The sequence below is a fragment of the Tachypleus tridentatus genome, chromosome 13, assembly GCF_004210375.1.
Source record: "Tachypleus tridentatus isolate NWPU-2018 chromosome 13, ASM421037v1, whole genome shotgun sequence".
In the NCBI taxonomy this organism is placed as follows: Eukaryota; Metazoa; Arthropoda; class Merostomata; order Xiphosura; family Limulidae; genus Tachypleus; species Tachypleus tridentatus.
The window spans coordinates 6,702,655-6,727,531 of NC_134837.1; the positions used below are offsets into that span (position 1 = coordinate 6,702,655).

Consider the following 24,877-nt stretch of genomic DNA (forward strand, 5'->3'; position numbering starts at 1 on the left):
ACGTCTCTGTTTTGATGTATTACAATAATACTGTATCACAAATACCTAAAAAATAGTTTTTATGTTTTTGACATTTCTGAGAATTTGTGCACAGTGTGTTTAAAAAATAAGTTGTCTGTGTATTAATAACTGTATTTTACAGAATGGTGTAGAAATAAAAAATAAATACATTAACTTTTGTTTAACCTGTGGGGTAATTCTATTGGTGGAAATTTCCCTATAATCCTTATCGTCCCCTGTATATTATCTAGTCATTTGTGCTCACAAACCGTTTTTCAGAAAAAGAATGGAGACTATAATTTTAATATAGTCTTTTCATCTTTTCACCCATGAACACCCAAACCAAAGAGCTCAGAGTTTGCTCCACTTTCCCCCATGTCTTTATTGTCTACTTGATGAAGACCACATAACACAGTATTGAGTGTAGTGTAATTTCTTGATGTAGATCACTTTCTCAAGGTACTTGACACTAAATTGTGCATCTTACAATTGACAGTAAGATCATGTATTTAAACATACAAAGTCCCTCAGGTTTCCATGAAGATTATTAGTGATAACATATCCTAACAACTGATAATTGTAATTGAGAAACTTTGCTTGTTGTCAACATCAAACTTATAAATAACAATTCAGACTTTCATTAGAGAGCAGAACAGTTTGAAATTTCACTTTCAACAACAGAAGTGAAATGAAATATAAGGTAATGTTAAATGTGGTTAGATGTGAACATTCAACAAGCAAACATGAGTTACTTTGTTTTCTGTGGAAGATGTCTTATTCTTTCAGAGCTTTTAAATGAAAAATGTTTCTAATAACATTCATGGTTCAATAGACTTACCAGACAATAGTTGTTTACCATTAAAAATTGTATCTCGTAAGCCTAGAATCTGCTGATTTGGTAAGTTCAGAAATGTCTACAGACAGTGTAGATCTTAACACTCCTACGAAAAGACGTTTCTAGTCCTGATTTCTCCAAGCCCATTCCCCTGGCTGTGGTTTCGCTAGATAGTAGATAGGGACAGTGGGAATCTCGTTAATCCATTCATTAATGGATTTAAATGGCAATTTTATTTAAATACAAAATTATTAGCCTAATATTAATAACCTTTCAAGTTGCTCTGGGGCCTATTAGGCCCCACTTTACGTAGGAGTGTTAACCCGTCATCACTTCCAGATGTAGTCAGAGCTAGATAACCAGTGGTATCCACTAACTGATTACTAACTGCATTACACTTTTGCCATTTCATCTGATGAAAAGCTTTTTAAAGAGCTGAAAGTTTTTTTTTACCAATAAAACGTGTTTTAATACAAGCCAGTTAGTTTCTATTTTCATAAAACAAATTTGTTAGCCTGTTTAATAGCAGTCACAATAGATTATACTGTCATTACTCTCACTACATTTTGTATTTTAACAGCATTCTGGTATTAATTTCCAATGAATACACTGTTTCAGTGGTCTTTATCTGTTTTAACAGTAATCTGGTATTAATTTCTAATGAATACACTGTTTCAGTGGTCTTTATCTGTTTTAACAGCATTCTGGTATTAATTTCCAATGAATACACTGTTTCAGTAGACTTTATCTGTTTTAACAGTAATCTCTTATTAGTACAATCACTGCACTATTTCAATGTCAGTTTCTTGTTTGTATCATCAGAAGTATATCATTCACCTTATACCTAACACATCATAAACATTTAAATGATAAATTATAACTAAACTCTCAGTCTCCCAAACAGTCATAAAGACAAAACATAATTTCCAGTCCTCAGTATAATAAAATGACATGATTTATGTGATTGATTTCTAATGATAAATAGTGTGTTTAATACTTAATAAATGTTGTTTTTAGTAGCATTCCATTTTGGCTGTGTAAGAATGCATGTCTATGTGTGTTCTTATAACTGGCAAACTGATTGTCACCAAACATAGCATAAACATTGTAGGGGGGTTGGGGGCATTCATAACTTAATTCCCTGTCACCCCTGGAGTCTTTCCCGTGTGTAAGTTGAAGTGTTAAATGGGTAGCTTTATTGTATAAATAGTCACAGATAATTTGATATTATTAATATGTATTGGGAAAGGCACTTATTAATAAGTGTTTTTTAACATTTTCTTGCTCTTTATGAAAATCTTCACACTTGTAATTTATAGTCTTGATAAAGTTACATAAAGCTAACAGTATTAAAACAGACCCTTTAAAATAAAGATTCAAATGTGTCATCTTTATTGAGATTAAATATGTTTACGAATGGATACTAGGACATTTACTATTATGAACATGGTCAGCATCTTTAAATAAATCAACATTGACTTAAAAAGATACTCACCAAGCCAGTGCTTTTCATTGTTACACAGGAGCCAGTGATAAACTAATGCAAATCCCATAATGACAACATTTTCTTTGTTAGATAAATTGAAAATTAGATTTTTCAGTGGCTTCAGATATTATTTTCATTTTGATATAGAAGCTCTATGCATACATTTAGTTTTATCAACATGAATATTATGTTTTATTATTATTAACTTTGTTTAATGTAAACTGGAGTTTATTATGAGATATTTCTATAAATGTAAAGAAACTCACAACCTATGTCTTCAAAATGTAACTTTTTAAGCTCAATATTTGGTTATTACAACATCTTCAGGAGCGATCAACATCCTACAAGTTCACTAATCCAGTTAAACTTAACAGTAGTGTTCCAATTTAGACTTAACTGGATTAGTGAACTTGGAGGATACTGAAAGCTGGTAAAGCTGTAATAGTGATATATTGAGCTAATAAAAGTTAAATTCTGGAATTATAACTTATGATTTTATTTACTTTTATAGAGAAATGCCATTAAAGTAAATGCCACTATCAGAATTTAAATTTTAGTTTTCTTGCAAACTGTTTTTGATACTGTAATCATTACTAGTTAATAGTGGTAAGAACATAATTATTATCCATAAGGATGGTTTACAGTTAATCATTACTAGTTAATAGTGGTAAGAACATAATTATTATCCATAAGGATGGTTTACAGTTAATCATTACCAGTTAATAGTGGTAAGAACATAATTATTATCCATAAGGATAGTTTACAGTTAATCATTACTAGTTAATAGTGGTAAGAACATAATTATTATCCATAAGGATGGTTTACAGTTAATCATTACTAGTTAATAGTGGTAAGAACATAATTATTATCCATAAGGATGGTTTACAGTTAATCATTACTAGTTAATAGTGGTAAGAACATAATTATTATCCATAAGGATGGTTTACAGTTAATCATTACTAGTTAATAGTGGTAAGAACATAATTATTATCCATAAGGATGGTTTACAGTTAATCATTACTAGTTAATAGTGGTAAGAACATAATTATTATCCATAAGGATGGTTTACAGTTAATCATTACTAGTTAATAGTGGTAAGAACATAATTATTATCCATAAGGATGGTTTACAGTTAATCATTACTAGTTAATAGTGGTAAGAACATAATTATTATCCATAAGGATGGTTTACAGTTAATCATTACTAGTTAATAGTGGTAAGAACATAATTATTATCCATAAGGATAGTTTACAGTTAATCATTACTAGTTAATAGTGGTAAGAACATAATTATTATCCATAAGGATAGTTTACAGTTAATCATTACCAGTTAATAGTGGTAAGAACATAATTATTATCCATAAGGATGGTTTACAGTTAATCATTACTAGTTAATAATGGTAAGAACATAATTATTATCCATAAGGATAGTTTACAGTTAATCATTACTAGTTAATAGTGGTAAGAACATAATTATTATCCATAAGGATGGTTTACAGTTAATCATTACTAGTTAATAATGGTAAGAACATAATTATTATCCATAAGGATAGTTTACAGTTAATCATTACTAGTTAATAGTGGTAAGAACATAATTATTATCCATAAGGATGGTTTACAGTTAGACTGATTGTGTGTAGTATCAGTACACACAATGATGAACCTGTTTTTTTATTTTAATAAATAGTTGTCTAACTTTACAAATTAAGTTCTGTCATTTAAAGTTCCATTTAACATTATTAATACAATAAATTGTATTGAGTTGAACAAATCACTATGGTTTCATTTTTGTTTAAACATTTTAAAGCTAGACATTATTATTTACATTTCTAAATTTATTTCCAGTTAAATATGGCAGTTCCATTTACTTGAGTTCTTAACAAATTGATTTTTTATTTTAGTCTGGCCAGTTTATTTTGTCAGTTGTTATAACAACCCAAATTTCAATAGATAATCTTCAGATTTAGGCCATTTTGGTTCAATAAGTTGGGCTAAAATTCACTATTACGTTGTTTTGTATAAGGGTGTTTGTCTTGCAGTTCATTTCAATCTTACATTAATTATTTAATTGTAACATTTATTTGATGGTTTATATGTGTTTATTATAATTCTCCTTTTCAGAGTATGTTGGTTACAAAATAAATGTATTAAGAAATGTTCAAATCACCAAAATAAAATGTTTTTAACCCTTACTACCATAAGGTATTCATTAATAAATTTCATACAAATTTAAATACATTTTTACTTCATTATTGTTTTACATCACTAAATTTCAGAAAGTTAAACTTTAAGACAAAAGTGTATCAGTTTAGAGGTGAGTTGTGTTGCACTGAGCAATATGTTTAGTAACTGTGTAGGTGGTTAATGGTAAATTCAATATTGTTAAAATTTGACTTATCACTGGACACAGATGTCATAGTAATGTCTAAAGGAGTTTGTCCAATGATGTTGAATGAAAAGAGCATAATATTTCAGAGAAGAAAGCCTTTATTGTTCTCCATACATGATAAAAATCATCATAGGGTTTAGGATAACAACAGGCTTAAAACTACACAGACAGTACATCTGTGCATCATTTTTAAAGTGATGGCTATTAATATGAAAGAAAACCTTCCAACTGCAAAAACAATGTAATGAAACTACACATATATTCTGGTTTCAATAACAGTATAATAATCGGGGCTTCAAGAGCTTTCAGCTACACTTTAAAAACATTTATGATGATTGAATATGATCATTGAATAAACTGAAATCACAGAAACCTGAAGTCTCTCTGTGAAAATTCACTTTACTTTTGAGCCATTGCTCTGCATAAATATGTTCTTGGAAGCTAATATTCATGTGCAGTGGAAAGTTTGTCATGATGTGTGGTTTAGCTGACATTCATGTGCAGCGGAAAAATTGTCATGATGTGTGGTTTAGCTGATATTCATGTGCAGTGAAAATTTGTCATGATGTGTGGTTTAGCTGACATTCATGTACAGTGAAAAATTTGTCATGATGTGTGGTTTAGCTGACATTCATGTGCAGTGGAAAGTTTATCATGATGTGTGGTTTAGCTGACATTCATGTACAGTGAAAAATTTGTCATGATATGTGGTTTAGCTGACATTCAAGTGCAGTGGAAAGTTTGTCATGATGTGTGGTTTAGCTGACATTCATGTGCAGTGAAAAATTTGTCATGATGTGTGGTTTAGCTGACATTCATGTGCAGTAGAAAGTTTGTCATGATGTGTGGTTTAGCTGACATTCATGTGCAGTGGAAAGTTTGTCATGATGTGTGGTTTAGCTGACATTCATGTGCAGTGAAAAATTTGTCATGATGTGTGGTTTAGCTGACATTCAAGTGCAGTGGAAAGTTTGTCATGATGTGTGGTTTAGCTGACATTCATGTGCAGTGAAAAATTGTCATTATGTGTGGTTTAGCTGACATTCATGTGCAGTGAAAAATTTGTCATTATGTGTGGTTTAGCTGACATTCATGTGCAGTGGAAAAATTGTCATGATGTGTGGTTTAGCTGACATTCAAGTGCAGTGGAAAGTTTGTCATGATGTGTGGTTTAGCTGACATTCAAGTGCAGTGGAAAGTTTGTCATGATGTGTGGTTTAGCTGACATTCAAGTGCAGTGGAAGGTTTGTCATGATGTGTGGTTTAGCTGACATTCATGTGCAGTGGAAAGTTTGTCATGATGTGTGGTTTAGCTGACATTCATGTGCAGTGGAAAGTTTGTCATGATGTGTGGTTTAGCTGACATTCATGTGCAGTGGAAAGTTTGTCATGATGTGTGGTTTAGCTGACATTCATGTGCAGTGGAAAGTTTGTCATGATGTGTGGTTTAGCTGACATTCATGTGCAGTAGAAAGTTGTCATGATGTGTGGTTTAGCTGACATTCATGTGCAGTGGAAAGTTTGTCATCATGTGTGGTTTAGCTGACATTCATGTGCAGTGGAACGTTTGTCATGATGTGTGGTTTAGCTGACATTCATGTGCAGTGGAAAGTTTGTCATCATGTGTGGTTTAGCTGACATTTATGTGCAGTGGAAAGTTTGTCATGATGTGTGGTTTAGCTGACATTTATGTGTAGTGGAAAGTTTGTCATGATGTGTGGTTTAGCTGACATTCATGTGCAGTGGAAAGTTTGTCATGATGTGTGGTTTAGCTGACATTCATGTGCAGTGGAAAGTTTGTAATGATGTGTCTTTGAAAAACTGATCACCACATCCTTCCCAGTATCTAGACAAAAACTGTGATGTGTGGCACCAGTGAATAATAATGACCAATGGACTAATATCTAGATAAAAATTGTGATGTGTGGCACCAGTGAATAATCATGACCAATGGACTAATATCTAGATAAAAACTGTGATGTGTGGCACCAGTGAATAATCATGACCAATGGACTAACATCTAGATAAAAACTGTGATGTGTGGCACCAGTGAATAATCATGACCAATGGACTAATATGTAGATAAAAACTGTGATGTGTGGCACCAGTGAATAATCATGACCAATGGACTAATATCTAGATAAAAACTGTGGTGTGTGGCACCAGTGAATAATCATGACCAATGGACTAATATGTAGATAAAAACTGTGATGTGTGGCACCAGTGAATAATCATGACCAATGGACTAATATCTAGATAAAAACTGTGATGTGTGGCACCAGTGAATAATCATGACCAATGGACTAACATCTAGATAAAAACTGTGATGTGTGGCACCAGTGAATAATCATGACCAATGGACTAATATCTAGATAAAATCTGTGATGTGTGACACCAGTGAATAATCATGACCAGTGGACTAATATCTAGATAAAAACTGTGATGTGTGCCACCAGTGAATAATCATGACCATTGGACTAAACACAAATTATAAAGTATGATGTAATTTCAAGAGCAACATGAAACTTGGCACATCATTAAACATCATGGTTACACTTATTAGATGCAGAGCTTTCTTGGTTTTATATATCATGCTACTAAATCTTTATATCTAATTTCTCTGTAAATAAGCCTAGTATTATGCCAGATGTATTTTAGATGCAACTTGTAGAAAGATGTTTTTAGCTATGAAGTAGTTGCCTGTAAAATCAAACAAAATTAATTTACTGAAAATTCGCTTTGTGCAGAACTCCAACATTCTTATACTATATGTGTGATGAAAGATTTAATAGTGTGAAACTTAAAGACTGATATTGAATGAATACCTCTTGGATTGTAGCTATACCATTGAACATAAAAAGTATAAATTCCTTACACCTAAAGCAGTGAGAAGATATATTACAGTTTCTAAAATAATAACTGTGTATAGAGTGAAATGTGGTAAAGATGTCTGTGATTTTGAGGAAAAAGTATTTAGTTGACTTAAGCATGATATAGCTATCCTGGTTGTAGAACAAAGGGATACTGTTACCAGTTTCAGGGTACTGAAACCTGTATGGAGGACATGTACACTAGACTTCACAATATATAATTCCAGCATGACATAGCTACTCTGGTTGTAGAACAAAGGGATACTGTTACCAGTTTCAGGGTACTGAAACCTGTATGGAGGACATGTACACTTGACTTCACAGTATATAATTCCAGCATGACATAGCTACTCTGGTTGTAGAACAAAGGGATACTGTTACCAGTTTCAGGGTACTGAAACCTGTATGGAGGACATGTACACTGGACCTCACAGTATATAATTCCAGCATGACATAGCTACTCTGGTTGTAGAACAAAGGGATACTGTTACCAGTTTCAGGGTACTGAAACCTGTATGGAGGACATGTACACTTGACTTCACAGTATATAATTCCAGCATGACATAGCTACTCTGGTTGTAGAACAAAGGGATACTGTTACCAGTTTCAGGGTACTGAAACCTGTATGGAGGACATGTACACTGGACTTCACAGTATATAATTCCAGCATGACATAGCTACTCTGGTTGTAGAACAAAGGGATACTGTTACCAGTTTCAGGGTACTGAAACGTGTATGGAGGACATGTACACTTGACTTCACAGTATATAATTCCAGCATGACATAGCTATCCTGGTTGTAGAACAAATGGATACTGTTACCAGTTTCAGGGTACTGAAACCTGTATGGAGGACATGTACACTGGACTTCACAGTATATAATTCCAGCATGACATAGCTACTCTGGTTGTGGAACAAAGGGATACTGTTACCAGTTTCAGGGTACTGAAACCTGTATGGAGAACATGTACACTGGACTTCACAGTATATAATTCCCAAAGCATGAGGACAAAAATATAAGAAATATTTCCTAACACAGAACCTGAAGAACGTTATGCCTTTTGCCCCAATTGGATTATACTGTTTAAATCTTAAAATACACTGTTTACTGTATTATGTCATGACCCTCTGAAGAAGAAGGATCCACCTTTTAAAAGTGATAGGGTTTTATCATTTTATATCAAGACTTATTAAACCTACATATTTTTATGACTTTGTGAAAGTGTTACTGTGATACGAGTTAGTGTTGCTATTTTAATTTACAAATTAATAATGTATCGTGATAGGTTGTTTGTAGAACATGTTGGTTTGTGTAACATACAAGGCCCTAAGATTCTATTGAGAATGTTGTTCAGCTTATGAATGACTAGAAGAAAGTATATAAGTCATGATGAGGTATATCAAACCCATTTAAAATGATAAGAAAGTGATGCCATTTCTTGACATCGTTGAAAAAGTATCCGAAGACTGAGTCCTCAAGGAGAAACAAGTTGAAAAGAAAAGTTGACTATTTACACAAACTCAAAAGTTAAATATTGACAAATAAACCATTTTAGCTGTTGTGCTTTCTTTCTCCATAATAGCCCAACAGCCAACGTAAGGATTATATTAAAAAATTCGAGGTTCATTCTCTACAATATATCCACACTGTAGATAGTCCATTGTGCATGAAGAAAAATGATATGAGAATCATGGTGAATTAGTGTTACCTATTATGCAAGAAATAAAGTCATTAGTTAATATTTATTCTAACTGTAGTTTGATAAATACATATTATTTGTTTATTTTATGTTGTATTCATTCTACAGGGTGTTTGGAGAGTCACTGTGCAGTTTTGAAAGCAGTGATAACAGCATTCATTCAGTCTATTTCAAACCAGCAACTGATAGCGGTGTTTAGAAACAAAATAAGAAGGATCCAAGCCTGTACTGATGCCAACGGGGGTCACTTTCAACATTATTTAAAATTGTCATTCATATTTACCTCCTGTATTCTATATTGAAACATGTCTGTTAATAAATATATAAGTGCACAGTGACTTTCCGAACACTCTGTAGTTGTAGTTTCATAAATATAATTATTAATCTTGTATTCATTCTAGATATAGTTTGATAAATGCATTTATTATTTATGTTGTATTCACTCTAGATGTAGTTTTATGAATACATATATTATTATGTTGTATTCATTCTAGATATAGTTTAATGTTTATCTAAGTTATAATGACTTTTAATTTAGTACTTTGTGTTGTTTTTTTTTCAAACTGGGATGAGTGAACTGTTGTGAAAAACAGGAATGAATGATGTTGGAAAATGTTAAGATACACTGAGCTACACGGTTCATAACGCTACAAACTGGACTTCAGTCCCTATGATAGGAACAGTTCACACATCCCATTGTTTATTTATCACAAAATATACACACAAACACGTACATATATACTATCCAAAAACTGATAACTCACCTTACTGTAACATCAACATTTTAAATTTAACTGTATTATAATTATTTATAATATTAATTATGTGTATTTATTATCGCACTTAATTTATTAAATAATTATAACTACTAATCTATGAACGGCATATGAAGTGTTTTCAATGTCGTGTATAGCACAAAACGTACTAGAAAGAAAAATATCATAATTTGGTTTTCAAGAGGGTACACAAATATTTTGTTTCTACAGGGTGGCTCGTATGTCCCTACCCATTCATATATCTTATGTATCCAGTGTATCTGTGTGCTGTCCCTCATTCTCGTTGCATAATATTATGCGACGCCATGTTCTGTGAGACATTTTCCTCAACATGGGCTTACATCGGCCATATTTCTCTGCAAAAAGAAACAAATTTATAATACATGCGTAATTGAATATAACATAATAACATATAGATGGGTAGGGACTTACGGGCCACCCTGTACATTGGATTGTCTGCTTCCATGAAATGAAAGAATAACCCTGTGGCATGATGACTGTTTATAGCTATACATTGTTTAATAGAAATTCACAACTATACCTACGTGCACATCTATTCAATATGAACTTGTAATGAGCAAGGATAATTAAGTCTGTTGTTCACACTGTCTTACTTGTAATGATCAGAATGTATGGTTTCATTCGTGAGGTATTCACGCTGTTAACGACAGTAAATTTGTGCACAGTTTTTGACAAAAGGACTTGAAATTGTGGTGCTTAAAACCACCAGTGTATGCAAGCGGTAGACTACGTTGTAGGAAGATGAGTTTTAATATACGTATTAACTAGTCACGAGATAACCATAACGATGAAACGGTCTCTATCAGAAACTCCATTTTGACATTGTTTAACATTTTGTAGGTAACGTGTTTCCACCGAAAATCGTTTACTTTTAGAAAGGGTGTGTACTCAGCGGATAATTTAAAATTTACAAGACAGAGGTATTACTTTTAATTAGTGGTATGGTAAACAAATAAAAGCAGGCCCACTTTGAGGGAAAGGACCATACAAACGGAGACCTTGTACACGTCGTACCCCATAATGTGGCGACTAATGGTAGATTAGAGTGTACACTGTACAAATACAGTGGGAAAAGATTTCCACCTGGGAAAATGATACAAGTTATTTCTACGACATATCAGTTGAATCGTTGCATACCTAGAGAATGAAATGGATATTAATGTCATTCTTTATGAAGTGATGAAGCCTTTCTCATATTGCAGATCTTATTTTATCACACCCGTTTCTATTCTTGCCCTCTAGATTTTCCATGGTTCGTGATTTATCGTGAAAAGTCTTTTTAAGTGATTTCGTTATAATTCTTTTGAAGGTAACAGACTGGGTCTACCTGGTGGAAATTGTGAGCAAGTCGAATGTAATCCAATAGGAGAATCAGTGATATATTGCCACTGAGAAAGTAAAGCCCAATCTTACGAGCACCTAACAATAGAGATAATTTAATTTTTGAATGTAATTTTACACTGACCTGAGAAATATATTTTGTTAGCTTACAATTTTAATGTCGTCCAGTTCTGATAGTTTAATGTTAGAATTCATAATCTTTTCTGAGTGACTTCTCTTGGTTTAGTTAACTATAAAGACTACGATGTTACAATTTGTTTAACACGTTAGGTAATGCTTTACGAATTCTGAAAGTTACCAGAAATATACATTTTATATGTGTAGACAGTTATCTAGTGGTAGAGCCATCATATTCCTCTGAGCACGAAGGAAAAATGCAAATTTGTAAATAGTAAATTATTTTATCTGCCATGGTCTGGTGGTTATAGTGCTCGACTAACACTCTGTGTGTTGCAGTTTCGAATGTAGTTACCAAACATGTTTGTCCTTTAAGTGGTAATGTTACGGCCAATCTCTCCCACTATTCGTTGGTAAAGATCTGTCCAGAAGTTGGCGGTGGTTATAAGTGGTTATAAAACACTTATACTGAAGCCAGACCAGTTAAATAGAAAACAGTTATCGCTCGCTATACTTGTAGATTCGAAGGAGGCTGAATATGGATACTTCATATAACCCAGAATTTAATCTTCAGAAAACATAAAGGATGTTTGTAAGATGTATTGCTATGGAACAGGCCCGGCATGGCCAAGCGTGTTAAGGCGTGTGACTCGTAATCTGAGGGTCGCGGGTTCGAATTACCGTTGCACCAAACATGCTCGCCCTCCCAGCCGTGGGGGCGTATAATGTTACGGTTAATCCCACTATTCGTTAGTGAAAGAGTAGCCCAAGAGTTGGCGGTGGGTGGTGATGACTAGCTGCCTTCCCTCTAGTCTTACACTACTAAATTAGGGACGGCTAGCATAGATAGCCCTCGAGTAGCTTTGTGCGAAATTCCAAAACAAACAAAATGCAATGGAACATTTCCCACCAGCTTAGACTGTCAAAATAACCAACTGAAAAAACCTTCCACACCTGCCATTCAAAAAGAGCTAAATTAGTTAGAGGTGTAATTAAATATTCTTATTCATTCGGTATGTCATATAATTTACTTGATATCTTTTCTACCACAAGCCTATTGCATGTCTTTAAAAATAAAATAATACAATTTTTCTTTTATCTGTTACAAAAATTGAGTTGCTTTCGTAATATTTTATTCAAAATCAAAAAGCTAATAGGAATAGCAAAAGAAGCATTCCTTTAGATGAAGACAGCATTCACTAACAAAGAAACTGACAGTTGAAACACAGCTAAGAGTGCCACAGTGCTTTGTTCATTCAATATATCTTTATGGTAACGAACGTTGGACTGTACCATCAACAATGGAGAAACGCATCAATGCAGTATAAATGTGGTTCCTAAATATGGAACAGATTGAGAAGTAAAGAAATCGTTTTAAAAAAAAGGTCAAGACAAAAGGAATGTTATGAGAAAGTTTCACAAAAAGACAACATAATTTTATATCATGAGAAAAGGAAAAATTGAAATCATCTTATGACAGGAAAAATCCCAGGAAAGAAAAACAAAGGCAGACAAAGACAGATAGTGCTAAGGTACTAGGAATTACAACTATAAAAAATCATGAGAGCAACGGTAGAAAGGGATGAATGGAAGGCCACGCTCACTAGATGAACATGTTAGTTAGAGAGAGAAAGAAAATGTTTCGCTAAATAACTTCTACATTAAGTGTGATTTTGACTATAAGAGAAATTTCTCAGGAAAGATAAAGTAAATACTAGAAGTTTAAAATTTTTCGAACGAAAACTTTGCTTATTAGTTCTTTATTTGTTAAAAAGAAATAAGTTAAAAAGTTCTTCAAACTCTTCCATATTTTAGTTAAAAATATACTTGATAATGTGTTGTGAGCTGCCAGGCATGTCCAGATCGATTAATCCGTAATCCGAGGGTCGTGGCTTCGAATCCCGGTTGCACCAAACATGCTCGCCCTTTCAGCCGTGGGGGCGTTATAATGTGACGGTCAATCCCACTATTCGTTGGTAAAAGAGTAGCCCAAGGGTTGGCGGTGGGTGGTGATGACGAGCTGCCTTCCCTCTAGTCTTACACTGCTAAATTAGGGACGGCTAGCGCAAATAAGCCTCGCGTAGTTTTGGGCGAAATTTAAAAAAAAAGAAACAGTTAATGGATTTCCCGCTTTCTGATGGACATGGTCACTTGTTAAATCAAATTTGATAAATCAGTAAAGCACTTAACGAACACAGTACAAAAAAAATTTATATAGTAGTTCAGGAAAACTTACCCATTCTTTTCTATTGAATAAGGTACACTATTGGCCAAAATCTTAAGGCCAATAAACATAAAGAAAAGGTTATCATTTTGCGTTGTTCGACTCAACTACTTATTTCACTAGAGCTTCGAAAGACGAAAATATGAAAAGGGGAAACTGTTGTTGTTGTTTTGAATCAAGCACAAAGCTACACAATGGGCTATCTGTACCCTGCCCACCACGAGTATCGAAACCCAGTTTTTAGCGTTGTAAGTCCGCAGACATACCGCTGAGCCACTGGGGGGCAAAAGGGAAAAAAAATCGTGTTTAATAGGGAAAATGTGAACACTATGAAATTAGTCTAAATACTAGCTGGGGAAAAGTTTAAGACCATACTGAAACGAAGCGTTAATCGGTAAACACGTTACGAAATTCAGTCATTTATGTTCAAGCATTACTGTTGTCAACATCTCCCACTGACATTTCCTGTGTTACATTGGGTAAAAACCATTAATCAGATGACTAATAAAATTTCGTCTATTTCCTCTGTAGTATTTATTCTTTCATCAACATGCGTGTGTAATAATTTATAAGTTCGAAATACGATATCGAATGTTCTGGCATCATTTTAAAATAAACCAAAGGATTGCAGTTTTTGTTTATGAATATTTAATATTTGAAGCCAGAGTACCTGTGGGTTCTAATTTTTTTTTACATTCCTTTTATAAATGTTTTAAATTTGTCAAATAGAACAATAATGCAGGTAATTATGTTTTTAAGATTGTAATTATCCCAATTAAATTACTCGTTATTCATGAATTATAAACAAACAAAACTCAATTGGTGAATCAACGTAACATGTATAATCTTTTCCCTCCTTTGTCCTGATTTACATGTTGAGGTATGCTGTATTTATAACTTACCTACATCTTAAGTATAATTTGTCATTCACACTATGCTGAAATAGCTAGATAATGTAGTTCATTTAACACTTTAATCATTTGTCATTCACACTATGCTGAAATAGCTAGATAATGTAGTTCATTTAACACTTTAATCATTTGTTATTCACACTATGCTGAAATAGCTAGATAATGTAGTTCATTTAACACTTTAATCATTTGTTATTCACACTATGCTGAAATAACTAGATAATGTAGTTCATTTAACACTTTAATCATTTGTCATTCACACTATGCTGAAATAGCTAGATAATGTAGTTCATTTAACACTTTAATCATTTGTCATTCACACTATGCTGAAATAGCTAGATAATGTAGTTCATTTAACACTTTAATCATTTGTTATTCACACTATGCTGAAATAGCTAGATAATGTAGTTCATTTAACACTTTAATCATTTGTCATTCACACTATGCTGAAATAGCTAGATAATGTAGTTCATTTAACACTTTAATCATTTGTCATTTACACTATGCTGAAATAGCTAGATAATGTAGTTCATTTAACACTTTAATCATTTGTCATTCACACTATGCTGAAATAGCTAGATAATGTAGTTCATTTAACACTTTAATCATTTGTTATTCACACTATGCTGAAATAGCTAGATAATGTAGTTCATTTAACACTTTAATCATTTGTTATTCACACTGTGCTGAAATAGCTAGATAATGTAGTTCATTTAACACTTTAATCACACATTTTATTTACTTGTATTGAGAAATTTTACTTCAAATTTTGGGGGCGAAAAATTTTGCCAATTTACTATTTCGATCAAAATACAAAACTTAAGTCTAGAAATAAATTTAGGAAAGATCGCGAGGTGACGATTTAAAATTTCAATATCTTGTCAGCTCAGAGTTGTTGGAACGCTATATATAAGCAGCCATCTCATGTTAGTTCTTTCTGTATGGGGTTTTATGTTTCATCACCATAAAATTTTTTAAAATTCACTTCACTATAAGCAAGATTTTAATATTACAGAGTTCATTTAATTTAACCCTACATCATTGTTTATAAAGTAGCAGTGGTTAAACTGGGACTGTAAAACTCCATTTTGCGATCCACAAATCACAAGACCAGGAAGGCTAATGACTTGTATACGGGAGAAGCTGGACTCTGTTGTAGATTATTTTGCTTCAGTTTAATCCGTGGTAACTTAGTGAGTTTCACATTTCATCTCTTGACAGCAAAAGTACCTCGCATACGTTCAGGAAAATCTATACAGTTATAGATATAAACACGTGGCCAAGAAAACTGTTAATAATACTGAGTTTTAGTTGCTTTTGTATTTGTGTTCTCTATAGCCAGTTGTATTTACTTTATCCGTGGGAACACAACCGTAACATCACTCAAATGGTGAAATGTTCAATAAACGTAATGTCCTTTAATATGCTGAGCAGGTTATGCCTGTATCTTGCAACAAGCAAATGGTAATATAAAACAACCAATGTTGTAATAATGCTAAGTAAAAAAACATTAAAAACACATAAGGTGTCTTGCTAGATCGAAACAGATGCATTCTCCTAGTTCTAATTATTTTATATTGTGTTTAGTTTGAGATCCGTTTTCAAAAATAGAGAGCTGGCAATTTATTAAATCAACCAATGAAAACAAGCATCCATTTGTCTATGAAAGTACGTTGGTTATTGTAGTTGAATGATAAATATTGTATTAATTTGCTGTGAAAGTACGTTGGTTATTGTAGTTGAATGATAAATATTGTATTAATTTGTTATGAAAGTACGTTGGTTATTGTAGTTGAATGATAAATATTGTATTAATTTGCTGTGAAAGTACGTCGGTAATTGTAGTTGAATGATAAATATTGTATTAATTTGTTATGAAAGTACGTTGGTTATTGTAGTTGAATGATAAATATTGTATTAATTTGCTATGAAAGTACGTTGGTAATTGTAGTTGAATGATAAATATTGTATTAATTTGTTATGAAAGTACGTTGGTTATTGTAGTTGAATGATAAATATTGTATTAATTTGCTATGAAAGTATCCATTCTATCTAGCTCTCAGTCGAGAAATAAAATTGAAATTAATCTTTCAATTTCCTGTTCGATCCTTCCATTATTAAGCCGAACTATCTGATATTTACGTATAAGTCATTTTATCTGAAAATATCATACTATGAATTCCTTCCCTGACAATAACATCCTAATCTTTTACTTTTTTAACTCCAAAAATGTATTTTATGTGTCAAGTATAATTATCACTCCGAAGTTTGTATCCGTATACATGTATTTAATCAACTGGTGTGTTACACATTCATCACAATCTCAATTGAAAGATTGATATATATATATATACACGAATAAGGCCCAGCATGGTCAGGTGGGTTAAGGCGTGCGACTCATAATCTGAGGGTCGCGGGTTCGCATCCCCGTCACACCAAACATGCTCGCCTTTTCAGCAGTGGGGGCGTTATAAAGTGACGGTCAATCCCACAATTCGTTGGTAAAAGAGTAGCCTAAGAGTCGGTGGTGGGTAATGATGACTAGCTGCTTGCCCTCTAGTCTTATACTGCTAAATAAGGGACGGATAGCGCAGATAGCCCTTGAGTAGCTTTGCGCGAAATTCGAAAACAAACAAACAATACACCCATAATAATTGACATACGTACCAGTATATCTTGATGTATGATATATATTATCTTAATAGCTGTTCATGATAAACTGAAATTATCAGCTTCCACTGGAATATGTGGTGAATATAACCGGTGGTATTCCTTTCTTTCAGTGGATAACTACATAATGATGTCAGTCACATATCCATTTGTAAAATAAGAACAGAGAAACTTGTAGTTCACCTACGGACCCAAGATTCAAAACACACATAATGTGCATTTGTGAATTAACTTTGCTATAGTTTGTAAATAAAAACTTTAATATGATAACATATAGAATCATCATAATGTTCTATTAGCATAGTTTTAAGATACATTTCTTGAACATTAAGATTCTGAAATATCAATTAATTAAGTAATGGTTTGTTTGTTTGTTTGGAATTTCGCGCAAAGCTACTCGAGGGCTATCTGCGCCAGCCGACCCTAATTTAGCAGTGTGAAACTAGAGGGAAGGCAGCTAGTCATCATCACCCACCACCAACTCTTGGGTTACTCTTTTACCAACGAATACTGTGATTGACTGTCACATATAATGCTCCTCCGGTTGAAAGGGCGAGCATGTTTAGTGTGATGGAGATTTGAACCCGCGACACTCAGATTACGAGTCGAGCGCCTTAACCACACAGTCATGCCGGACCTTAAGTAATGGAACAGGTTGATATCTAAAGCAATTATTGTCATGTTTGGGAATGGGGTAAATATGGGAAAACACTGTCTTGACCTTCTGGTCATCAGAGAGTTGGTTTATTAATCACATGCGTGTGTGTGTGTATTTATGTTAGAATCTTGAATATATATATATAGGGAGAGAGACGATTCTTTTTCCAAAATAAATTAGAATTTTCTTTTCTACGCAGATAATATATTTACATTAAACAAAATGTTTTGTTTTTAGTTATAAGATGGTGGATCATCTGTTTTCTCCCTTGATATATATATATATATAAAAGTGTCTGATAAACTTGAAAGTGATAATGTAATTTATATTTTTACTACTACTTTATTAAGTATATAAAGTTCAGTTCACAATAGTTAATAAAACAGAACATTTATTTTTGTATGACAAACAACAACAACAAAATACTGTACAGTTGATCTCTTTTATATTGTTTCTCATACGAAATAATTCAACGTTCTTATTGAACAAAATCACAAAATCCTATTTAGAAACAACACAGTAATTTGTTTATCTTTCTTCTTATGTTCAAACACCTTGAGACTTCTTCATCCATTTTATAACTCGACAAAGATCGGTAGGTTCGAGGTCAGGTAGAATGGTGACCTCAAAATTTCTTTTATCAAAGGTTAATTCCTCAATGTTACCACCTACCTGAGGAAGGTCCCGGATGTGAATTTCTCCTGAAATAAATAATGTTATTTGTAATAACTACTGGAAGGTACACTGAACTTTTGTCAATGGAATCCTCATAACATTAAGTACAATTTAAATTTTAAGAGCTTTATGTACTATTTCTTAATGATTTTGTAATTTTCCTTACTCAGTTCAATAACACCCGTAATCGTCTTTATACTGTTATAAAGTTTATTATCCATTTGAACATTGTACATCTGTAAATTAGAAAGTTCTCATTTGTGAATTAGCTTCTCAACAATTTACTTTGCGCCTTACAATTAACTTGTAAAAATAAATTATTTGATCATGAAACAACTGTGCTACTATAAGTTTTATAGTAAACAGTTGTGACAGTTTTAAGAACGTATGATCTGTTTGATCATAAAACAACTGTGCTACTATAAGTTTTATAGTAAACAGTTGTGACAGTTTTAAGACCGTATGATCTGTTTGATCATGAAACAACTGTGCTACTATAAGTTTTATAGTAAACAGCTGTGACAGTTTTAAGACCGTATGATCTGTTTGATCATGAAACTACTGTGCTACTATAAGTTTTATAGTAAACAGCTGTGACAGTTTTAAGACCGTATGATCTGTTTGATCATGAAACAACTGAGCTACTATGATCTGTTTGAAGAAACAACTGAGTTATAGTAAACAGTTGTGACAGTTTTAAGACCGTATGATCTGTTTGATCATGAAACAACTATGCTACTATAAGTTTTATAGTAAACAGTTGTGACAGTTTTAAGACCGTATGATCTGTTTGATCATGAAACAACTGAGCTACTATAAGTGTTATAGTAAACAGTTGTGACAGTTTTAAGACCGTATGATCTGTTTGATCATGAAACAACTGTGCTACTATAAGTTTTATAGTAAACAGTTGTGACAGTTTTAAGATCGTATGATCTGTTTCATCATGAAACAACTGTGCTACTAAAAGTTTTATAGTAAACAGTTATGACAGTTTTAAAATCGTATGATCTGTTTGATCATAAAACAACTGTGCTACTATAAGTTTTATAGTAAACAGTTGTGACAGTTTTAAGACCGTATGATCTGTTTGATCATGAAACAACTGTGCTACTATAAGTTTTATAGTAAACAGTTGTGACAGTTTTAAAATCGTATGATCTGTTTGATCATGAAACAACTGTGCTACTATAAGTTTTATAGTAAACAGTTGTGACAGTTTTAAAATCGTATGATCTGTTTGATCATGAAACAACTGAGCTACTAAAAGTTTTATAGTAAACAGTTGTGACAGTTTTAAAATCGTATGATCTGTTTGATCATGAAACAACTGTGAAATCATGAAATATCGTGATATTTCAGCAACATAAAACTTACACAATATTTCATGGGTAACCACTACTGAGGGTAACTAACAAATTTCACTTACCAGAGTTCAATTTCGACAACAACTCACTGTTACACATCATTAACACTGAGTCATCTTGTCCTTGGGTCAAAATCGAAGTTCCTGCCCTACATGTATTACCAGTGGTTTTCGGAGTACAACCTTCTTTAGCTAAGTCTGTGTGGTTCGGTGGTGGAGAAGCAGTAAGTTTTGTCTGTTCTTTTTTGTCTGTTATACAAAAGGGGAAGTTTGTCTGTGCATGAGCGTTCAAAATTTAAACTTATAATAAACATATTTAACTTAGTTTGTGTCTTAAAAACACATTGGACAGGTGTTTAACTCCAGTTTTCTGTGGCAAAGGGGATTGAGAAAAGTTTCAACTCCTCTGAACAGGATGCTGGTCCATTTTAGGTAACCACAAATCTTACATCTGGATAAAAATGGATTATTCAAGGATATATGTAAGCGTGGGTGGACTTCAGATCTGCAACCTTTTGATTAATACCACAAAATACTAACCACTCGTCACCCTTGTATTATTTAGTCACTGATAAAGTTTAATACGTCAACAAACAATAAATAAACATGACTTCCTAATTTGAATGAATCACTAATTCTAGCTTAGCAGTTATGAATAACTATGACAGAACAGTTCATGTTGAAACAAGCTTTGCACAGAAATGCCCAACATATATACAATTAGGCCTTTACTTCAAGAGTAAGATCAGTGAAGACATACATGAATTATCTTAACTTTTCTAAAAACAACTTGCATATAAATTTCAAATAATTAAGAAAGTGATTGTTCGGATTTGATCCGTTTCTATCCATTCATCTATTTATCTATCTACATCTAATTACAGTAACACTGAAGTATCAGCCTTTCACTAACAATTAAAGCAATTAATAAAACTTTTTACGATATAAAGAAAATAATATTTTTACTAATTTATCATCGATATCACCAGTATATTAACAAAACCTGTTTGATAAACCAACAAGAAATGTCCGAATTCCTAACATGTTAAGAAATTTACATCATTAATTCTGGAAATACAAAATCATAGCTACCTTTATATAAATCATCAGGATATAAACAAAATCTCCCTACAGCTACATTCATAATGTCACCAGATGTCAGACATTCATCGATGTAACAAGCGTCAAATACAGCTACACTGCACCGAAGATACATGTCGCTCATAAACACTCTGTTAAAACCAGAATATATGATATAATTACACAATCAACTTTATTTGATAATCAGATACAAAAAACACCTGGTTCTATAAATATTTGTTTGCTTAGAATTCTAGAAGATTAATTATATAGATAACATCATATTTCTTCGGTCCTTTCTTTTTATTGTCCCTCAGTAACTAGTAGTAAGTACAAAGACTTATAAGACTAAAGTAGGGCTTTAATACCTGCAGAGGACAGAGCAGGTAAGAAAAGCCGTAGTAAGTACAAGGGTTTATAACACTAAAGTAGGGTTTTAATACCTGCAGAGGACAGAGCAGGTAAGAAAAGCCGTAGAAAGTACAAGGACTTATAAGACTAAAGTAGGGTTTTAATACCTGCAGAGGTCAGAGCAGGTAAGAAAAGCCGTAGTAAGTACAAGGACTTATAAGACTAAAGTAGGGTTTTAATACCTGCAGAGGACAGAGCAGGTAAGAAAAGCCGTAGTAAGTACAAAGACTTATAAGACTAAAGTAGGGTTTTAATACCTGCAGAGGACGGAGCAGGTAAGAAAAGCCCTTTGTGTAGCTTTGTGGTTATGAGGACAGAGCAGGTAAGAAAAGCCCTTTGTGTAGCTTTGTGGTTATCAATAAAACAAACAAATCTTTAACCTTTACAACGAACAACATCTTCTATTTTGTTCAGCTTTTGCCATCTATTGAACAAAAGTGACAATTCTTACATACTTGTGAAATATAATTTCTAACCCAGTCACGGTTAAGTTTATTTTACACATAAAAACAAATCAAAACGGGCAAATTTTAACTGTTTGCTTCACTTTATAGCTTAGTTTATATTTGTATTGTATTGACAGAAACAATGTTATTTGGCAATAATTATTCAATGAAGCGCTTTAAAACAGTCCTGACAAACATACGTGTGAGAATGACAATAGTGGTTTTATTTTATAGAAAGCCACATTAAGCTGTGTCCCCAGCGAGAAATCTAATTCCGGATTCTAGTGTTGTTAGTCCGTAAAATTACTGCTGTTTCATAGAGACATTTTGTTTTGTAATATGGCATATGAACACCACAACAAGCTTTTCTGTTACTATAACCAAACATTACTATTACCAAACGTTACTATTATTAAACGTTACTATTACCAAACGTTACTATTACCAAAAGTTACTTTTACCAAACGTTACTATAACCAAAAGTTACTATTACCAAACGTTACTTGGGTTGAATGAATGTCCTTGAAATGTCTTCTTTCCTTTCTGCAACAAATGGCGTCATTATCAAAAAGTTCCAATTATTCTTACTTGAAAATGTATTATTTTTCGTTTTATCCTAAATGTATACATACATTTAAAGCAAGAAATTAGATTTTGTAAAGATCTCTAAAATCTGATACAAACATATACCGATAAAAATAGTAATTTCTAAAATAAGCCAATTTCGTTATATACTCAGTGAATTTCGCCACTTCATAAAGTTGACTGGAATAATAGTTTTAATTTTTATTTATTACTACGTGTCCAGCCTCCTGAAAGACGCAGCTAATTAGACACAAGATTTTGCAGCCTATATTGGGAAACTAATATAATAAATATCTATATAAAAATCCCTCACATTTCACTCTTTCAAGATGCACATATATAAAATAGCTAAAACTAGATGAACAACGCTTATAATCAGCATTACCTATTTAGCTACCGTGTTTTCATTCTGTTTACCCTCCCCTCAGTGTTTTGGTATATTTTAAAGCTTAATGAGGAACAATTTTTAAATGATGTCTTCATTTATTTTCAGTCTTTGTAGAAAGATGTTCCAGTGAATCCAAATTTTCCGAAAGTTACCTGACGTTCATCACTGTCTTTCCAAAAGGTAGTGCACTGATTAGCCAATCTCAAATGGCACAGTCTCATATTTACGTTCTTACAACGCTAGAAACTGAGTTTTGATACCCGTGGTGGGTAGAGCACATTGTGTAACTTTGTGCTTACAAGCAAACTGTGCTGATTGAGGAAACGTTTTGTTTTTTCGTTCGAACAGAATAGCTCGAAACATTTTAAGATTATCAATTTGTAGCTCTTTGCTGGTAAAGTCAATCTCTATACAGTGAGTTGTGCTGGTCAATCTCTATACAGTGAGTTGTGCTGTTCCACAGCAGTAGGCGGGTATTTTTTGTAGCTGTTTGCAGGTAAAGTAAATCTCTATACAGTGAGTCCTGCTATTCCACAGGAGTAGGCGTGTATTTGAAACTAAGCATACTGGCAGTGATTGTTTTGCTTTAGGACAAAGGTTTGTTCCACTGGCTCCTATGATAGCGGTATTTTCTAAAGCAGAGACCCCTTCGCATGAATTTATTTGAATGTATGTATTAACAGCTTCAATTCCTTTTTTTTCCTCTTCATGTGTCATTTTTATCCATAGGTGTGAAGAGCTCCATGTGGCTCCCACGAAGAGTAAAACTTTCATAAACTCTTTAAACAAGAATGTTTTTCAAGTACAGCTTACTTTACAAGGATCACTCTCTTGCTTATCAGTAACATATGTCCTCTGATTATTGTTCAGTTAATTATGTCTTTACAGGGGATTGTTCGTTTTGTTTTGAATTTCGCGCAAAGCTACACGAGGACCATCTGCGCTAGGCGTCCCTAATATAGAAGTATAGGAATAGAAAAATAGCAGCTAGTCATCGCCACCCACCGCCAACTCTTGGCCTACTCGTTTAACAACGAATAGTGGGATAGAACGTCATATTACAACGCTCCCATGGCTGAAAGGGTGAGCATGTTTGGTGCGACTGGGATAAGAACCCGCGACCCTCAGATTACGAGTTCAGTGCCTTAACATAAAATAACTAAAATATGTATATTTTGGATTCCTTTGCGGTCGTATTTTCAGAAAACAAAGTGAAAATTAGAACAAACATAAATTTTCAAGTGCTAAACATATTAACATAAACATTGGATGTACCCATTTTAACATTTTATGGGGGTCAGAGCTCACCAAAAGACATACTTTTGGAGTTTTGGGTCAATTATTCTGACATATTTTGACCAATTTATCTGGTATTTGGGACGAAGATACTTTTGTATCATTCCAAGCATCGAAGAAAAAGGTGACATGCCCTATTTTAGTAATAATAGACGGGGGTCAAAATGACACAAAATAAATAATTTTAGGGTTTTTGACAAACAATTATCCTTCTGTGTTTTGAGCAGTTTACATGGAATTTAATAAATATACTTTTATACACGCCCCATACATACGCATATAAAAACATGGAATATACCGTTTTGGTCATTTGGTGAGGAAGGTAAAAATATTAAATAGACCCACAATCGTAGGGGTTTTGAACATTTACTTAGCCATGTTTCAACAAATTTACATAGAATGGGATTCAGAGATCCTTTTCTGCAGGCAATATATAATGATAAACAAAAAAGTTGAATTTACTTATTTGCAGTAATTATTCGGGTAAAGATGACGCCAGAAGCGTAATTTTAGGATTTTTACCAGTGGTCTTCCATACTTCGGTCATTTAAAATGGGATTTGGTTCAAAAATAGTTTTTGTTTCACAGGTCCCAGACACAGATATAGATGAATATGAAAGTTTTAACTTTTACT

General features: G+C 33.0%; 1 protein-coding gene across 5 annotated transcripts in view; it reads right to left on the bottom strand.

Annotated features, from left to right (window-relative positions):
• Positions 1 to 18,370: 18,370 nt before the first annotated feature.
• Positions 18,371 to 24,877, bottom strand: part of LOC143238897 (uncharacterized) — a 47,692-nt gene continuing 41,185 nt past the window's right edge. For all 5 annotated transcript variants that reach the window (XM_076479526.1, XM_076479527.1, XM_076479525.1 and 2 more), the window contains 3 exons: positions 21,130 to 21,269; positions 20,101 to 20,286; positions 18,371 to 18,697 (listed from right to left, as the gene is read on the bottom strand). In XM_076479526.1, the coding sequence (XP_076335641.1) occupies positions 18,543 to 18,697; positions 20,101 to 20,286; positions 21,130 to 21,269 (481 nt within the window). In that variant the 3' untranslated portion in view covers positions 18,371 to 18,542. The remainder of the gene's footprint in view (positions 18,698 to 20,100; positions 20,287 to 21,129; positions 21,270 to 24,877) is intronic.